This window comes from Heterodontus francisci, chromosome 1 (genome assembly GCF_036365525.1).
Source record: "Heterodontus francisci isolate sHetFra1 chromosome 1, sHetFra1.hap1, whole genome shotgun sequence".
Taxonomy (NCBI): domain Eukaryota; kingdom Metazoa; phylum Chordata; class Chondrichthyes; order Heterodontiformes; family Heterodontidae; genus Heterodontus; species Heterodontus francisci.
Window position 1 is genome coordinate 6,008,725 of NC_090371.1, and position 19,885 is coordinate 6,028,609.

The 19,885-nt window shown below is 51.3% G+C and overlaps 1 protein-coding gene across 5 annotated transcripts in view; it reads right to left on the reverse strand.

The window, feature by feature from the left end:
• Positions 1–19,885, reverse strand: part of LOC137367113 (disintegrin and metalloproteinase domain-containing protein 12-like) — a 544,479-nt gene that overhangs the window by 133,883 nt on the left and 390,711 nt on the right. For all 5 annotated transcript variants that reach the window (XR_010973684.1, XM_068028577.1, XM_068028570.1 and 2 more), the window contains exon 16: positions 867–1,059. Coding sequence is in view for 4 of the 5 variants with exons in the window: in XM_068028577.1 (XP_067884678.1) it covers positions 867–1,059 (193 nt within the window). In the remaining variant the exon portion in view is untranslated. The remainder of the gene's footprint in view (positions 1–866; positions 1,060–19,885) is intronic.

The following is a 19,885-nucleotide window of genomic DNA, read 5'->3' on the forward strand; positions in this document are numbered from 1 at the left end:
GAGAAGTGTAGAGGAAGTGAGGGACCTTGGAGTGAATGTCCACAGATCCCTGAAGGTAGCAGGACAGATCGATAAGGTGGTTAAGAAGGCAGATGGAATCCTTTCCTTTATTAGCAGATGTATAGAATATAAGAGCAGGGAGGTTATTCTGGAACTGTATAACTCATTGGTTAGGCCACAACTTGAGTACTGTGTGCAGTTTTGGTCACCTCATTACAGAAAGGATGTAATTGCACTAGAGAGGGTACAGAGGTGATTTACGAGGATGTTGCCAGGACAGGAAAAATGCAGCTATGAGGAAAGATTGGATAGGCTGGGGTTGTTCTCCTTGGAACAGAGAAGGCTGAGGGGAGATCTGATTGAAATGTACAACATTTTGAGGAGCCTGGATAGAGTGGAGGTGAAGGGTCTATTCACCTTAGCAGAGAGGTCAGTGACGAAGGGGCATAGATTTAAAGTGATTGATAGAAAAATTATAGGGGAGATGAGGAAAACTTTTTTCACCCAGAAGGTGTTGGGGGTCTGGAACTCACTGCCTGAAAGGGTAGTTGAGGCAAAAACCCTCAACTCATTCAAAAGGAGTCTGGATATCTACCTCAAGTGCCGTAATCTGCAGGGCTACGGATGAAATGCTGAAAGCTGGGATTAGAATGGGTGGATCCTTTTCAGACAGAACAGACACGATGGGCCAAGTGGCCTCTTTCTGTGCTGTAAACTTTCTATGATTCTATGAACTGTTGAGTAGGAAGGGAGATTATCAGTATGAGCACTGGGAGGGAAGGATGTGTGTGAAATTGAACAGGGAAAGTGGAACAGTATCAATTTCTCAAGTTCATATTGCTTTATAGTGACTGTGAATTGATTACCTTGTTGTCTCCGCACTTGGTTCCTTGTCGAATTAGATCTGGGCTGCTGGAATCAGGTAAAGTAGAAAATGTACCTCGGCATTTATACTTCACACCCTTAATAATGATGGAGGTGGTTATGACATTCAGATTTCCTCCTCGGATTGGAGTCTTATTTCCGCCCTTACACTGGATTTTTCCGCATTCTACGTCCCTATAGGAGAGACACAGACAACTTAGATCTTCGACATTCTCCATTTGCTGGGATCATTACGCGCCTGTAGTTGCTGAGTTTATCCTTATACCCTTTTTTGAACAAGTGTGTAACACTTGCAATTCTTCAGTCCTCTGGCACCACTGCTGAGTCTAAGGAGGATTGAAAGATTATGGTCAGTGCCTGTGCATTTTCCACCCTTACCTCCCTCAGTATCCGCAGATACATCTGATCAGCTCCTGCTAACTTATCAACTTCAAGTACAGCCAGCCTTCCTAATGCCCATCCAGTGTCTCACCTACCTCATCTTTCACGATGACTTTGGCAACATCTTCTTCCTTGGTAAAGACAGATGCAAAGTTCTCATTTAGTAATGCCCCCTGCCTCCATGCATAGATACCATTTTTGGTCCCAAATTGGCCCCACCCCTCCTCTTATTACCATATTAGTATTAATATGCCCATAGAAAACTCTTGGATTTCCTTTTATGCCAGCTTCAATTCTATTCTCATACTCTGTCTTAGCCTCTCTTATTTCGTTTATAACTTCCCCTCTGAACTTTCCACATTCAGCCTGGTTCTCACTAGTATTATCAACCTAACATCTGTCATACACAGCCTTTTTCTGCTTCACCTTACTTTCTATCTCTTTCATCATCTAGAGAGCTTTGGCTTTGCTTGCCCTACCTTTCTCCTTCATAGGAATGTACCTAGACCGTATCTGATCTGTCTCCTCTTTCAAGGCAGCCCATTCTTCCGTTACAGGTTGGCCGGCCAATCTTTCATGAAAACTTACTGGGATAGGTCCATTCTCAATCCACTGAAATTGGTCCTCCTCCAATTAATTATTTTTACTCTGTATTGTTCCCTTTCCAGAGCTAACATAAACCTTGTGATATTATGATCACTGTCCCCCAAATGTTGCCCCACTGACATTTGACCACATCATTCCCCAGAACCAGATCCAGAAATGCCTCCTTCCTCATTGGGAAGGAAATGTACTGATCAAGAAAATTCTCCTGAACACACTCAAGGAACTCTTGCCCCTCACTGCCCTTTACACTACTATTATCCCAGACTACGTTTGGATAATTAAAGATTATTTAATTTTTGCACCTCTCTTTAACTTCCTTGCAAATTTGTTCCTCTTCATCCTTCCCACTAGTTGGTGACCTATAGACAACTCCGAGCAATGTCACTGCTCTTTTCTTGTTCCTGGCTCTAGCCAAATTGATTCTGTCCTCGACCCTCTTAATCAATACTACCACCCCTCCCCCTTTTTTCCCATTCTTAAGAACATAAGAACTAGGAGCAGGAGTAGGCAATTCAGCCCCTCAAGCCTGCCTCGCCATTCAATATGATCATGGCTAATCTCATCTCGGCCTCAACTCCACTTTCCTGCCCGTTCTCCATAACCCTTCAACCCATTACTAATTAAAAATCTGTCTACCTCCTCCTTAAATTTACTCAATGTCCGGGCATCCACCGCACTCTGAGGTAGTGAATTCCACAGACTCACGACCCTTTGAGAAGTAATTTCTCCTCATCTCTGTTTTAAATCTGCTACCCCTTATCCTAAAACTATGACCTCTCGTTCTAGATTGCCCCACACGAGGAAACATCCTCTCTACGTCTACTTTGTCAATCCCCTTAATCATCTTATGTACCTCAATTAGATCTCCTCTCATTCTTCTAAACTCTAGAGAGTAAAGGCCTAAACTGCTCAATCTCTCTTCATAAGACAAACCCCTCATCTCTGGAATCAATCTAGTGAACCTCCTCTGAACTGCCTCCAATGCAACTACAAAGAACAAACAAAGAACAGTACAGCACAGGAACAGGCCATTCGGCCCTCCAAGCCTGCGCTGATCTTCATGCCTGCCTAAACTAAAACCTTCTGCACTTGCGGGGACCGTATCCCTCTATTCCCATCCTATTCATCCCTCTTCAAGTAAGGGGACCAAAACTGTACGCAATACTCCAGGTGCGGTCTCACTAATGCCTTGTACAGTTGCAGCAACACTTCCCTACTTTTATACTCTATTCCTTTAGCAATAAATGTCATTCGTACCTTTCCTGAACACCTTGTATCCAGGAATATTTGACACCCAGTCCTGCCTTTCTCTGTTATAGCCACAATATCATTTTTCTTTAGTCATTCATGGAAGTGGGGCATCTCTGGTGTTTATTGCCCACCCCTAATTGCCCACTGAAGGCATTTACGAGTTAAACACATTGCTGTGGGTCTGGAATCACATGTAGTCCAGACGAGGTAAGGACGGCAGATTTCCTCCCCGAAAGGGCATTCGTGAACCAAATGTTTTTTTTTAACAACAATCGACAATGGTTTCATGGTCACCATTAGACTAGCTTTTAATTCCGGATTTATGAATTGAATTCAAATTTCACCATCTTCCCTGGTGGGAGAATGAACCCATGTCCCTAGAGCATTAGCCTAGGCATCTGGATTACTGATCCAGTGACATTACCACTAAGCCACTGCCTCCCATATTTCCACATGGCACCCAGTAGTGTAATGATATCTTTGTTGTTTCTTAACTCTAACTAAATATACTCTGAACCTCTACGACAGCCTCTCCCTCCAGCACTGCAATACTCTCCTTAATCAATGCTGCCACCCCTCCTCCTTTCTTTCCTTCCCTATCGTTTCTGAACACCTTGGATCTAGGAATATTTCAAATCCAGTCCCATCATTAAGGGCATTTAAGTGGTCATTGGATAAACATATGGATGAAAATGGAATAGTGTAGGTCAGATGGTTTCACAGGTCGGCGCAACATCGAGGGCCAAAGGGCCTGTACTGTGCTGTAATGTTCTAAAAAAAAAAATCATTTTTGACCCAGGTCTCTATCATCACCACAACATCCCATTCCAATGTGCCTATTTGTACCTGTAGCTCACAACCTTATTTGTCAGGCTTTGTGAGTTTACATACATGCATTGTAAACTTCAATGAGATCTTACTGTATTCCCTCTTCCTCTGGCCCCATGTGAAACCTTTTTTCTTACAAGGGCGCTATCTGTTTCTCCCAATCCTTTGAGCACCTTGTTTCTGGTCTGTAATGGTCTACTCCTACTCCTATTTCTCATGATTGTCTGTTCTCCATTCTAATGCTAAATCCTAGTTCCCATCCCAATGCCAAATTCGATTAAACTCTCTCCAATAGCACAAGCAACTGCCCCCTCCCTACAGGAGGACATTGTTCCCGGCTTTGTTGGGGTGCAACCCATCCAGTCTGTATAGGCCCCACCTCCCCCAGAACCCATCCCAATGTCCCAGGATCTAAATCCCTCCCTCCTGCATCATCTGTCCATCCACGCATTCGCTGCTTTATCCTCCCATTTCTGTACTCGCCAGCACGTGGCACCAGGAGTAATCCGGAGATTACTGCCTTTGCGGTCCTGCTGATTAATTGATTTCCTAGTTCCCTAAGATCTGCCTGCCTCATGCCTCTTTCTATCTATGTCATTGGTAGCATCTCAGCGACATCCAAGACCTGGCACCAAAGAGGCAACATACCATTCTGCAATCTGTGGCCATCTGTTCCCCTAATGATAGAATGCCCTATCACTGTTGCTTTCCCAATCTTCCTCTTACCCCTGTATACCTGAGCCACCTGTGGTGCTGTAGACGTGGAACTTCCAAAGGAACTATCATCCTCACCTGTATTCAGAACTGAATGCTGGGTGGAGAGTGAGATGCACTGAGGAGACTCCTGCACGATCTGTCTGGCTCTTAGAACCATAGAAAGGTAACATCACAGAAGGAGGCTATTCAGCCCATTGTGTCTGCGCTGGCTGAAAAAACTAGCCGCCCAATCTAATCCCACCTTCCAACACCTGGTCCACAGCCTTGCAGGTTACAGCACTTCAGGTGCATGTCCAGGTACCTTTTAAAAGAGTTGAGGGTTTCTGCCTCCACAAATGTGGTTAATTCTTACATGCCCTCTGAAATGGCCTAGAAAGCCACTCAGTCGTATCTAACTGCTATGAAGTCAAGAAGGAATGAAACCGGACGGACCACCCAGCATCGACCTAGGCATCCGAAACGACAACGGCAAACCCAGCCCTGTCAACCCTGCAAAGTCCTCCTTACTAACATCTGGGGGTTTGTGCCAAAGTTGGGAGAGCTGTCCCACAGACTAGTCAAACAACAGCCTGACATAGTCATACTCACGGAATCATACCTTACAGACAATGTCCCAGACATTGCCATCACCATCTCCGGGTATATCCTGTCCCACCGGCAGGACAGACCCAACAGAGGTGGTGGCACAGTGGTATACAGTAGGGAGGGAGTTGCCCAGGGAGTCCTCAACATCAACTCCAGACCCCATGAAGTCTCATGGCATCAGGTCAAACATGGGCAAGGAAACCCCCTGCTGATTACCACCTACCGCACTCCCTCAGCTGATGAGTCAGTACTCCTCCATGTTGAACAGCACTTGGAGGAAGCACTGAGGGTGGCAAGGGCACAGAATGTACTCCGGGTGGGGGACTTCAATGTCCATCATCAAGAGTGGCTCGGTAGCAGCACTACTGACCGAGCTGGCCAAGTCCGAAAGGACATATCTGCTAGACTGGGTCTGCGGCAGGTGGTGAGGGAACCAACAAGAGGGGAAAACATACTTGACATCGTCCTCACCAATCTGCCTGCCGCAGATGCCTCTGTCCATGACTGTATTGGTAGGAGGGACCACCGCACAGTCCTTGTGGAGACAAGGTCCAGTCTTCACATTGAGGGTACACACCATTGTTTTGTGTGGTACGACCACCGTGCGATGAAGAGTGCAGGAGGGCATGCCAGGAGCAGCACCAGGCATACCTAAAATGAGGTGTCAAGCTGGTGAAGCTACAACACAGGACTATCTGTGTGCCAAACAGGGGAAACAGCATGCGATAGACAGAGCTAAGCGATCCCATAACCAACGGATCAGATCTAAGCTCTGCAGTCCTGCCACATCCAGTCGTGAATGGTGGTGGACAATTAAACAACTAACTGGAGGAGGTGGCTCCACAAATATCCCCATCTTCAATGATGGGGGAGCCCAGCACATCAGTGCGAAAGATAAGGCTGAAGTATTTTCAACAATCTTCAGCCAGAAGTGTCGAGTTGATGATCCATCTCAGCCTCCTCCTGAGATTCCAAGCATTACAGATGCCAGTCTTCAGCCAATCCGATTCACTCTGCATGATATCAAGAAATGACTGAAGGCACTGGATACTGCAAAGGCTATGGGCTCCGACAACATTCCGGCAATAGTACTGAAGACCTGTGCTCCAGAACTTGCCACACCCCTAGCCAAGTTGTTCCAGTACAGCTACAACACTGGCATCTACCCTGCAATGTGGAAAATTGCTCAGTTATGTCCTGTACACAAAACGCAGGACAAATCCAACCCGGCCAATTGCCGCCCCATCAGTCTACTCTCAATCATCAGTAAAGTGATGGAACTCAAGAGCTGAGGTGAGAGTGACTGCCCTTGACATCAAGGCAGCATTTGACTGAGTATGGCATCAAGGAACCCGAGCAAAACTGGAGTCAATGGGAATCAGGGGGAAAACCCTCAGCTGGTTGAAGTCAAAACTAGCACAAAGGAAGGTGGTTGTGGTTGTTGGAGGTCAATCATCTGAGCTCCAGGACATCACTGCAGGAGTTCCTCAGGGTAGTGTCCTAGGTCCAACCATCTTTAGCAGCTTCAGCAATGACCTTCCTTCAATCATAAGTTCAGAAATGGGAATGCTCGCTGATGATTGCACAATGTTCAGCACCATTTGCGACTCCTCAGATACTGAAGCAGTCCGTGTAGAAATGCAACAAGACCTGGACAATATCCAGGCTTGGGCTGATAAATGGCAAGTAACATTTGAACCACACAAGTGCCAGGCAATGACCATCTCCAACAAGAGAGAATCTAACCATCTCCCCTTGACATTCAATGGCATTACCATCATTGAATCCCCCACTATCAACATACTGGGGGTTGCCATTGACCAGAAACTGAACTGGAGTAGCCATATAAATACCGTGGCTACAAGAACAGGTCAGAGACTGGGAATCCTGCGGCGAGTAAATCACCTCCTGACTCCCCAAAGCCTGTCCACCATCTACAAGGCACAAGTCAGGAGTGTGATGGAATACTCTCCACTTGCCTGGATGGGTGCAGCTCCAACAACACTCAAGAAGCTCAACACCATCCAGGACAAAGCAGCCCGCTTGATTGGCACCCAATTCACAAACATTCATTCCCTCCACCACCGGCACACAGTGGCAGCAGTGTGTACCATCTACAAGATGCTGTACAGTGTCCATGTTTCCAACACATACAGGAGGGCAGGTAACACTGCGACCCCGCAATGCAACACTGACCTCCAACTATCAAGATCTATGGTGAACCACTGGACAATGTGGATCACTTCATATACCTTGGGAGCCTCCTCTCAGTAAAGGCAGACATCGACAGGAAACATCGCCTCCAGTGTGTCAGCACAACCTTCGGACATCTGAGGACAAAAGTGTTTGATGACAAAGACCTCAAACAACATCAAGCTCATGGTCTACAGGAACAGGCTGGTAGAGGATCTTTGTCTTCCGGATGTTTAGCTTAAGGCCCATTCTTTCATACGCCTCCATGAATGCATCATCGAGGGTTTGAAGCTCGGTCTCTGAGTGTGGACATAGGCAAGTATTGTCACCGTACTGCAGCTTGATGACAGGTTGGGGTGACCTTGCTTCTGTTATGTATCAGAAACATGGACACTGTACAGCAGATATCTCAAAGCTCTGGAGAGATATCACCAGCGGTGCCTCCGCAAGATCCTGCACATTCAGTGGCAGGAATGGTGCTTAAATATCAGTGTCCTCTCTCAAGCCAACACCCCCAGTATCGAGACACTGGTCATAGTTAGTCAGTTACGCTGGGCGGGCCACATCGGCTGCATGCCTGAAACAAGACTCGGTCTGGCCCCTCAATATCATTGACAGCCCAGCTCTGGCCCCAATATCACTGACCGCCTTGCTCCAGTCCCTCGATATCACTAACCGCTCTGCTCTGGCCCTCGAAATCAGTGACCGCTCTCCTCCGGCCCCTCAAAGAACAAAGAAAGAACAAAGAAAATTACAGCACAGGAACAGGCCCTTCGGCCCTCCAAGCCTACGCCGATCCAAATCCTCTATCTAAACCTGTCGCCTATTATCTAAGGGTCTGTATCTCTTTACTTCCTGCCCATTCATGTATCTGTCTAGATACATCTTAAAAGACGCTATCGTGCCCGCGTCTACCACCTCAGCTGGCAACGCGTTCCAGGCACCCACCACCCTCTGCGTAAAGAACTTTCCACGCATATCCCCCCTAAACTTTTCCCCTTTCACTTTGAACTCGTGTCCCCTTGTAATTGAATCCCCCACTCTGGGAAAAAGCTTCTTGCTATCCACCCTGTCTATACCTCTCATGATTTTGGACACCTCATTCAGGTCCCCCCTCAACCTTCGTCTTTCTAATGAAAATAATCCTAATCTACTCAACCTCTCTTCATAGCTAGCGCCCTCCATACCGGGCAACATCCTGGTGAACCTCCTCTGCACCCTCTCCAAAGCATCCACATCCTTTTGGTAATTAGGCGACCAGAACTGCACACAGTATTCCAAATGTGGCCGAACCAAAGTCCTATACAACTGTAACATGACCTGCCAACTCTTGTACTCAATACCCCGTCCGATGAAGGAAAGCATGCCGTATGCCTTCTTGACCGCTCGATTGACCTGCGTTGCCACCTTCAGGGAACAATGGACCTGAACACCCAAATCTCTCTGTACATCAATTTTCCCCAGGACTTTTCCATTTACTGTATAGTTCACTCTTGAATTGGATCTTCCAAAATGCATCACCTCGCATTTGCCCTGATTGAACTCCATCTGCCATTTCTCTGCCCAACTCTCCAGTCTATCTATATTCTGCTGTATTCTCTGACAGTCCCCTTCACTATCTGCTACTCCACCAATCTTAGTGTCGTCTGCAAACTTGCTAATCAGACCACCTATACTTTCCTCCAAATCATTTATGTATATCACAAACAACAGTGGTCCCAGCACGGATCCCTGTGGAACACCACTGGTCACACGTCTCCATTTTGAGAAACTCCCTTCCACTGCTGCTCTCTTTAGAATTAGAATTAGAACATTACAGCACAGTACAGGAGGGTACTCCGACCTGTGAAACCATCTGACCTACACTATTCCATTTTCATCCATATGTCTATCCAATGACCACTTAAATGCCCTTAAAGTTGGCGAGTCTACTACTGTTGCAGGCAGGGCGTTCCACGCCCCTACTACTCTCTGAGTAATGAAACTACCTCTAACATCTGTTCTATATCTATCACCCCTCAACTTAAAGCCAAGACCCCTCGTGTTTGCCATCACCATCCGAGGAAAAAGACTCTCACTATTCACCCTATCTAACCCTCTGATTATCTTATATGTCTCTATTAAGTCACCTCCTCCTTCTCTCCAACGAAAACAACCTCAAGTCCCTCAGCCTTTCCTCGTAAGACCTTCCCTCCATACCAGGCAACATCCTGGTAAATCTCCTCTGCATCCTTTCCATAGCTTCCACATCCTTCCTATAATGCGGTGACCAGAACTGCACGCAATACTCCAGGTGCGGTCTCACCAGAGTTTTGCACAGCTGCAGCATGACCTCGTGGCTCCGAAACTCGATCCCCCTACTAATAAAAGCTAACACACCATATGCCTTCTTAACAGCCCTATTAACCTGGGTAGCAACCTTCAGGGATTTATGCACCTGGACACCAAGATCTCTCTGTTCATCTACACTACCAAGAATCTTCCCATTAGCCCAGTACTCTGCATTCCTGTTACTCCTTCCAAAGTGAATCACCTCACACTTTTCCGCATTAAACTCCATTTGCCATCTCTCAGCCCAGCTCTGCAGCCTATCTATGTCTCTCTGTACCCTACAACATCCTTCGGCACTATCCACAACTCCACCGACCTTAGTGTCATCCGCAAATTTACTAACCCACCCTTCTACACCCTCTTCCAGGTCATTTATAAAAATGACAAACAGCAGTGGCCCCAAAACAGATCCTTGCGGTACACCACTAGTAACTAAACTCCAGGATGAACATTTGCCATCAACCACCACCCTCTGTCTTCTTTCAGCTAGCCAATTTCTGATCCAAAGCTCTAAATCACCTTCAACCCCATACTTCCGTATTTTCTGCAATAGCCTACCGTGAGGAACCTTATCAAACGCCTTACTGAAATCCATATACACCACATCCACTGCTTTACCCTCATCCACCTGTTTGGTCACCTTCTCGAAAAACTCAATAAGGTTTGTGAGGCACGACCTACCCTTCACAAAACCGTGCTGACTATCGCTAATGAACTTATTCTTTTCAAGATGATTATAAATCCTGTCTCTTATAACCTTTTCCAACATTTTACCCACAACCGAAGTAAGGCTCACAGGTCTATAATTACCAGGGCTGTCTCTACTCCCCTTCTTGAACAAGGGGACAACATTTGCTATCCTCCAGTCTTCCGGCACTATTCCTGTCGACAATGACGACATAAAGATCAAGGACAAAGGCTCTGCAATCTCCTCCCTAGCTTCCCAGAGAATCCTAGGATAAATCCCATCTGGCCCAGGGGACTTATCTATTTTCACACTTTCCAAAATTGATAACACCTCCTCCTTGTGAACCTCAATCCCATCTAGCCTAGTAGCCTGAATCTCAGTATTCTCCTCGACAACATTTTCTTTCTCTACTGTAAATACTGACGCAAAATATTCATTTAACACTTCCCCAATCTCCTCTGATTCCACACACAACTTCCCACTACGATCCTTGATTGGCCCTAATCTAACTCTAGTCATTCTTTTATTCCTGATATACCTATAGAAAGCCTTAGGGTTTTCCCTGATCCTATTCGCCAATGACTTCTCGTGTCCTCTCCTTGCTCTTCTTAGCTCTCCCTTTAGATCCTTCCTGGCTAGCTTGTAACTCTCAAGCGCCCTAACTGAGCCTTCACGTCTCATCCTAACATAAGCCTTCTTCTTCCTCTTGACAAGCGCTTCAACTTCTTTAGTAAACCACGGCTCCCTCGCTCGACAACTTCCTCCCTGCCTGACAGGTACATACTTATCAAGGACACGCAGTAACTGCTCCTTGAATAAGCTCCACATTTCGATTGTGCCCATCCCCTGCAGTTTCCTTCCCCATCCTTCGCATCCTAAATCTTGCCTAATCGCATCATAATTTCCTTTCCCTCAGCTATAATTCTTGCCCTGCGGTATATATCTGTCCCTGCCCATCGCTAAGGTAAACCTAACCGAATTGTGATCACTATCACCAAAGTGCTCACCTACATCTAAATCTAACACCTGGCCGGGTTCATTACCCAGTACCAAATCCAATGTGGCATCGCCCCTGGTTGGCCTGTCTACATACTGTGTCAGAAAACCCTCCTGCACACACTGGACAAAAACTGACCCATCTAAAGTACTCGAACTATAGTATTTCCAGTCAATATTTGGAAAGTTAAAGTCCCCCATAACAACTACCCTGTTACTCTCGCTCCTGTCGAGAATCATCTTCGCTATCCTTTCCTCTACATCTCTGGAACTATTTGGAGGTCTATAAAAGACTCCCAACAGGGTGACCTCTCCTCTCCTGTTTCTAACCTCGGCCCATACTACCTCCGTAGACGAGTCCTCAAACGTCCTTTCTGTCGCTGTAATACTCTCCTTGATTAACAATGCCACACCCCCCCCCCTCTTTTACCATCTTCTTTGTTCTTACTGAAACATCTAAATCCCGGAACCTGCAACATCCATTCCTGCCCCTGCTCTACCCATGTCTCCGAAATGGCCACTACATCGAGATCCCAGGTACCAACCCATGCTGCAAGCTCACCCACCTTATTCCGGATGCTCCTGGCGTTGAAGTAGACACACTTTAAACCAGGTTCTCGCTTGCCAGTGCCCTCTTGCGTCCTTGTAACCTTATCCCTGACCTCACTACTCTCAACATCCTGTACACTGGAACTACAATTTAGGTTCCCATTCCCCTGCTGAATTAGTTTAAACCCCCCCGAAGAGCACTAGCAAATCTCCCCCCCAGGATATTGGTACCCCTCTGGTTCAGGTGAAGACCATCCTGTTTGTAGAGGTCCCACCTACCCCAGAAAGAGCCCCAATTATCCAGGAAACCAAAACCCTCCCTCCTGCACCATCCCTGCAGCCACGTCTCCTGTTGCCCAGCCAGTTCTTTATCCATCTAGCTTGTACACCTTGGACCCCATGCGCCTTCACATTCTCCATCAGCCTACCATGGGGAACCTTATCAAACGCCTTACTGAAGTCCATGTATACGACATCTACAGCCCTTCCCTCATCAATCAACTTTGTCACTTCCTCAAAGAATTCTATTAAGTTGGTAAGACATGACCTTCCCTGCACAAAACCATGTTGCCTATCACTGATGAGCCCATTTTCTTCCAAATGGGAATAGATCCTATCCCTCAGTATCTTCTCCAGCAGCTTCCCTACCACTGACGTCAGGCTCACCGGTCTATAATTACCTGGATTATCCCTGCTACCCTTCTTAAACAAGGGGGCAACATTAGCAATTCTCCAGTCCTCCGGGACCTCACCCGTGTTTAAGGATGCTGCAAAGATATATGTTAAGGCCCCAACTATTTCCTCTCTCGCTTCCCACAGAACCTGGGATAGATCCCATCCGGACCTGGGGACTTGTCCACCTTAATGCCTTTTAGAATACCCAACACTTCCTCCCTCCTTATGCCGACTTGACCGAGAGTAATCAAACATCTGTCCCTAACCTCAACATCCGTCATGTCCCTCTCCTCGGTGAATACCGATGCAAAGTACTCATTTAGAATCTCACCCATTTTCTCTGACTCCACGCATAACTTTCCTCCTTTGTCCTTGAGTGGGCCAATCCTTTCTCTAGTTACCTTCTTGCTCCTTATATATGAATAAAAGGCTTTGGGATTTTCCTTAACCCTGTTTGCTAAAGATATTTCATGACCCCTTTTAGCCCTCTTAATTCCTCGTTTCAGATTGGTCCTACATTCCCGATATTCTTTCAAAGCTTCGTCTTTCTTCAGCCGCCTAGACCTTATGTATGCTTCCTTTTTCCTCTCAGCTAGTCTCACAATTTCACCCTCAATATCATTGACAGACCCGCTCTGGCCCTCAATATCACTGACCGCCCTGCTCCAGCCCCTCGATATCACTGACTGCCCTGCTCCAGCCCCTCGATATCACTGACCACTCTGCTCCGGCCCCTCGATATCACTGACCACTCTGCTCCGGCCCTCGATATCACTCACCACCCTGCTCCAGCCGCTCGATATCACTGACCACTCTGCTCCAGCCCCTCAATATCACTGACCGCTCTGCTCTGGCCCTCGATATCACTGACCACTCTGCTCCGGCCCCTCGATATCACTGACCGCCCTGCTCCAGCCCCTCAATATACACGACCGCTCTGCTCCAGCCCCTCGATATCACTGACCGGCCTGCTCCGGCTCTCGATATCACTGACCGGCCTGCTCCGGCCCCTCGATATCACTGACCACTCTGCTCCGGCCCCTCGATATCATTAACCGCCCTGCACCAGCCCCTCAATATACACGACCGCCCTGCTCCGGCCCTCGATATCACTGACCGCTCTGCTCCGGCCCTCGATATCGCTGACCACTCTGCTCCGGCCCCTCGATATCATTAACCGCCCTGCTCCAGCCCCTCAATATACATGACCGCTCTGCTCCAGCCCCTCGATATCACTGACCGGCCTGCTCCGGCCCTCGATATCACTGACCGGCCTGCTCCGGCCCTCGATATCACTGACCACTCTGCTCCGGCCCCTCGATATCACTGACCGGCCTGCTCCGGCCCTCGATATCACTGACCACTCTGCTCCGGCCCCTCGATATCATTGACCACCCTGCTCCAGCCCCTCAATATACACGACCGCTCTGCTCCAGCCCCTCGATATCACTGACCGGCCCGCTCCGGCCCTCTATATCACTGACCGGCCTGCTCCGGCCCCTCGATATCACTGACCATTCTGCTCCGGCCCTCGATATCATTGACCGCCCTGCTCCAGCCCCTCAATATACACGACCGCTCTGCTCCGGCCCCTCGATATCACTGACCATTCTGCTCCGGCCCTCGATATCATTGACCGCCCTGCTCCAGCCCCTCAATATACACGACCGCTCTGCTCCAGCCACTCGATATCACTGACCGCCCTGCTCCAGCCCCTCAATATACATGACCGCTCTGCTCCGGCCCTCGATATCACTGACCGGCCTGCTCCGGCCCTCGATATCATTAACCGCCCTGCTCCGGACCCTCAATATACACGACCGCTCTGTTCCTGCCCCTCGATATCACTGACCGCTCTGCTCCGGCCTTCGATATCACTGACCGCTCTGCTCCGGCCCCTCGATATCATTAACCGCCCTGCTCCAGCCCCTCAATATACACGACCGCTCTGCTCCGGCCCTCGATATCACTGACCACCCTGCTCCAGCCCCTCAATATCACTGACTGGCCTGCTCCGGCCCCTCGATATCACTGACCACTCTGCTCCGGCCCTCGATATCACTGACCGCCCTGCTCCAGCCCCTCAATATACACGACCGCTCTGCTCCAGCCCTCGATATCACTGACCGGCCTGCTCCGGCCCCTCAATATACACGACCGCTCTGCTCCTGCCCCTCGATATCACTGACCACTCTGCTCCGGCCCCTCGATATCACTGACCGCCCTGCTCCGGCCCCTCAATATACACGACCGCTCTGCTCAGGCCCTCGATATCACTGACCGCCCTGCTCCGGCCCTCGATATCACTGACCGCTCTGCTCCGGCCCTCGATATCACTGACCATCCTGCTCCGGCCCCTCGATATCACTGACCGCTCTGCTCCGGCCCTCGATATCGCTGACCACTCTGCTCTGGCCCCTCGATATCATTAACCGCCCTGCTCCAGCCCCTCAATATACACGACCGCTCTGCTCCGGCCCTCGATATCACTGACCACTCTGCTCCAGCCCCTCGATATCACTGACCGGCCTGCGCCAGCCCCTCGATATCACTGACTGCTCTGCTCCGGCCCTTGATATCACTGACCGCTCTACTCCGGCCCCTCAATATCACTGACTGCTCTGCTCCGGCCTTCGATATCACTGACAGCTCTGCTCCAGCCCCTCGATATCACTGACCGCTCTGATCCGGCCCCTCGATATCATTCACCGCCCTGCTCCGGCCCCTCAATATCACTGACCACCCTGCTCCAGCCCCTCAATATCACTGACCGCTCTGCTCTGGCCCCTCGATATCACAGACCACTCTGCTCTGGCAATCGATATCACTGACCGCTCTGCTCCGGCCCCTCGATATCCCTGACCACTCTGCTCCGGCCCTCGATATCACTGACCGCTCTGCTCTGGCAATCGATATCACTGACCGCTCTGCTCCGGCCCCTCGATATCACAGACCACTCTGCTCTGGCAATCGATATCACTGACCGCTCTGCTCCGGCCCCTCGATATCCCTGACCACTCTGCTCCGGCCCTCGATATCACTGACCGCTCTGCTCCAGCCCCTCAATATCACTGACCGCTCTGCTCTGGCAATCGATATCACTGACCGCTCTGCTCCGGCCCCTCGATATCCCTGACCACTCTGCTCCGGCCCTCGATATCACTGACCGCTCTACTCCAGCCCCTCAATATCACTGACCGCTCTGCTCCGGCCCTCGATATCACTGACCGCTCTGCTCCAGCCCCTCAATATCACTGACCGCTCTGCTCCGGCCCCTCAATATCACTGACTGCTCTGCTCCGGCCCTCGATATCACTGACCGCTCTGCTCCAGCCCCTCAATATCACTGACCGCTCTGCTCCGGCCCCTCAATATCACTGACCGCTCTGCTCCAGCCCCTCAATATCACTGACCGCTCTGCTCCGGCCCCTCAATATCACTGACTGCTCTGCTCCGGCCCTCGATATCACTGACCGCTCTGCTCCAGCCCCTCAATATCACTGACCGCTCGGCTCCGGCCCTCGATATCACTCACCGCCCTGCTCCAGCCCCTCGATATCCCTGACCACCCTGCTCCGGCCCCTCGATATCACTGACCACTCTGCTCCGGCCCCTCGATATCACTGACCGGCCTGCTCCGGCCCCTCGATATCACTGACCGCCCTGCACCGGCCCCTCGATATCACTGACCGCCCTGCACCGGCCCCTCAATATACACGACCGCTCTGCTCCGGCCCTCGATATCACTGACCGGCCTGCTCCAGCCCCTCAATATACACGACCGCTCTGTTCCTGCCCCTCGGTATCACTGACCGCCCTGCACCGGCCCCTCGATATCACTGACCGCCCTGCACCGGCCCCTCAATATACACGACCGCTCTGCTCCAGCCACTCGATATCACTGACCGCTCTGCTCCAGCCCCTCGATATCACTGACCGCCCTGCACCGGCCCCTCAATATACACGACCGCTCTGCTCCGGCCCTCGATATCACTGACCGGCCTGCTCCAGCCCCTCAATATACACGACCGCTCTGTTCCTGCCCCTCGGTATCACTGACCGCTCTGCTCCGGCCTTCGATATCACTGACCACTCTGCTCCGGCCCCTCGATATCATTAACCGCCCTGCTCCAGCCCCTCAATATACACGACCGCTCTGCTCCGGCCCTCGATATCACTGACCGCTCTGCTCCGGCCCTCGATATCACTGACCACTCTGCTCCGGCCCCTCGATATCACTGACCGGCCTGCTCCTGCCCCTCGATATCACTGACCGGCCTGCTCCTGCCCCTCGATATCACTGACCGCTCTGCTCCTGCCCCTCGATATCACTGACCACTCTGCTCCTGCCCCTCGATATCACTGACCGCTCTGCTCCGGCCCTCGATATCACTGACCACTCTGCTCCGGCCCTCGATATCACTCACCACCCTGCTCCAGCCCCTCGATATCACTGACCGCTCTGCTCTGGCCCTCGATATCACTGACCACTCTGCTCCGGCCCCTCGATATCACTGACTGGCCTGCTCCGGCCCTCGATATCACTGACCTGCCTGCTCCGGCCCCTCGATATCACTAACCACTCTGCTCCGGCCCTCGATATCACTGACCGCCCTGCTCCAGCCCTCGATATCACTGACCGGCCTGCTCCGGCCCCTCAATATACACGACCGCTCTGCTCCTGCCCCTCGATATCACTGACCGCTCTGCTCCGGCCCCTCGATATCACTGACCACTCTGCTCCGGCCCCTCGATATCACTGACCACTCTGCTCCGGCCCTCGATATCACTCACCACCCTGCTCCAGCCCCTCAATATCACTGACCGCTCTGCTCTGGCCCTCGATATCACTGACCGCTCTGCTCCGGCCCCTCGATATCCCTGACCACTCTGCTCCGGCCCTCGATATCACTGACCGCTCTACTCCAGCCCCTCAATATCACTGACCGCTCTGCTCCGGCCCTCGATATCACTGACCGCTCTGCTCCAGACCCTCAATATCACTGACCGCTCTGCTCCGGCCCCTCAATATCACTGACTGCTCTGCTCCGGCCCTCGATATCACTGACCGCACTGCTCCAGCCCCTCAATATCACTGACTGCTCTGCTCCGGCCCTCGATATCACTGACCGCTCTGCTCCAGCCCCTCGATATCATTCACCGCCCTGCTCCAGCCCCTCAATATACACGACCGCTCTGCTCCGGCCCTCGATATTACTGACCGGCCTGCTCCGGCCCCTCGATATCACTGACCGCCCTGCTCCGGCCCCTCAATATACACGACCGCTCTGCTCCGGCCCCTCGATATCACTGACCGCTCTGCTCCAGCCCTTGATATCGCTGACCACTCTGCTCCGGCCCCTCGATATCACTGACCGCTCTGCTCCGGCCCTCGATATTACTCACCACCCTGCTCCGGCCCTCGATATCACTGACCGGCCTGCTCCGGCCCCTCGATATCACTGACCGCCCTGCACCGGCCCCTCAATATACACGACCGCTCTGCTCCGGCCCCTCGATATCACTGACCGCCCTGCTCCGGCCCTCGATATTACTCACCACCCTGCTCCGGCCCCTCGATATCACTGACCGCCCTGCACCGGCCCCTCAATATACACGACCGCTCTGCTCCGGCCCCTCGATATCACTGACCGCCCTGCTCCGGCCCTCGATATCACTCACCACCCTGCTCCAGCCCCTCAATATCACTGACCGCTCTGCTCCGGCCCTCGAAATCACTGACCACTCTGCTCCGGCCCTCGATATCACTGACCGCCCTGCTCCAGCCCCTCAATATACACGACCGCTTTGCTCCGGCCCTCGATATCACTGACCACTCTGCTCCTGCCCCTCGATATCACTGACCGCTCTGCTCCGGCCCCTCGATATCATTCACCGCCCTGCTCCGGCCCCTCGATATCACTGACCGCTCTGCTCTGGCCCCTCGATATCATTCACCGCTCTGCTCCAGCCCTCGATATCCCTGACCACTCTGCTCCGGCCCCTTGATATCACTGACCACTCTGCTCCGGCCCTCGATATCACTCACCACTCTGCTCCAGACCTCGATATCACTGACCGCTCTGCTCCAGCCCCTCAATATCACTGACCGCTCTGCTCCAGACCTCGATATCACTGACCGCTCTGCTCCAGCCCCTCAATACCACTGACCGCTCTGCTCCGGCCCTCGATATCACTGACCGCTCTGCTCTGGCCCCTCAATATCACTGACTGCTCTGCTCCGACCCTCGATATCACTGACCGCTCTGCTCCAGCCCCTCAATATCACTGACCGCTCTGCTCCGGCCCTCGATATCACTGACCGCTCTGCTCCAGCCCCTCAATATCACTGACCGCTCTGCTCCGGCCCCTCAATATCACTGACCGCTCTGCTCTGGCCCCTCAATATCACTGACTGCTCTGCTCCGACCCTCGATATCACTGACCACTCTGCTCCGGCCCTCGATATCACTGACCGCTCTGCTCCAGCCCCTCAATATCACTGACCGCTCTGCTCCGACCCCTCGATATCACTGACCACTCTGCTCCGGCCCTCGATATCACTCACCACCCTGCTCCAGCCCCTCGATATCACTGACCGCTCTGCTCTGGCCCTCGATATCACTGACCACTCTGCTCCGGCCCCTCGATATCACTGACTGGCCTGCTCCGGCCCTCGATATCACTGACCTGCCTGCTCCGGCCCCTCGATATCACTAACCACTCTGCTCCGGCCCTCGATATCACTGACCGCCCTGCTCCAGCCCTCGATATCACTGACCGGCCTGCTCCGGCCCCTCAATATACACGACCGCTCTGCTCCTGCCCCTCGATATCACTGACCGCTCTGCTCCGGCCCCTCGATATCACTGACCACTCTGCTCCGGCCCCTCGATATCACTGACCACTCTGCTCCGGCCCTCGATATCACTCACCACCCTGCTCCAGCCCCTCAATATCACTGACCGCTCTGCTCTGGCCCTCGATATCACTGACCGCTCTGCTCCGGCCCCTCGATATCCCTGACCACTCTGCTCCGGCCCTCGATATCACTGACCGCTCTACTCCAGCCCCTCAATATCACTGACCGCTCTGCTCCGGCCCTCGATATCACTGACCGCTCTGCTCCAGACCCTCAATATCACTGACCGCTCTGCTCCGGCCCCTCAATATCACTGACTGCTCTGCTCCGGCCCTCGA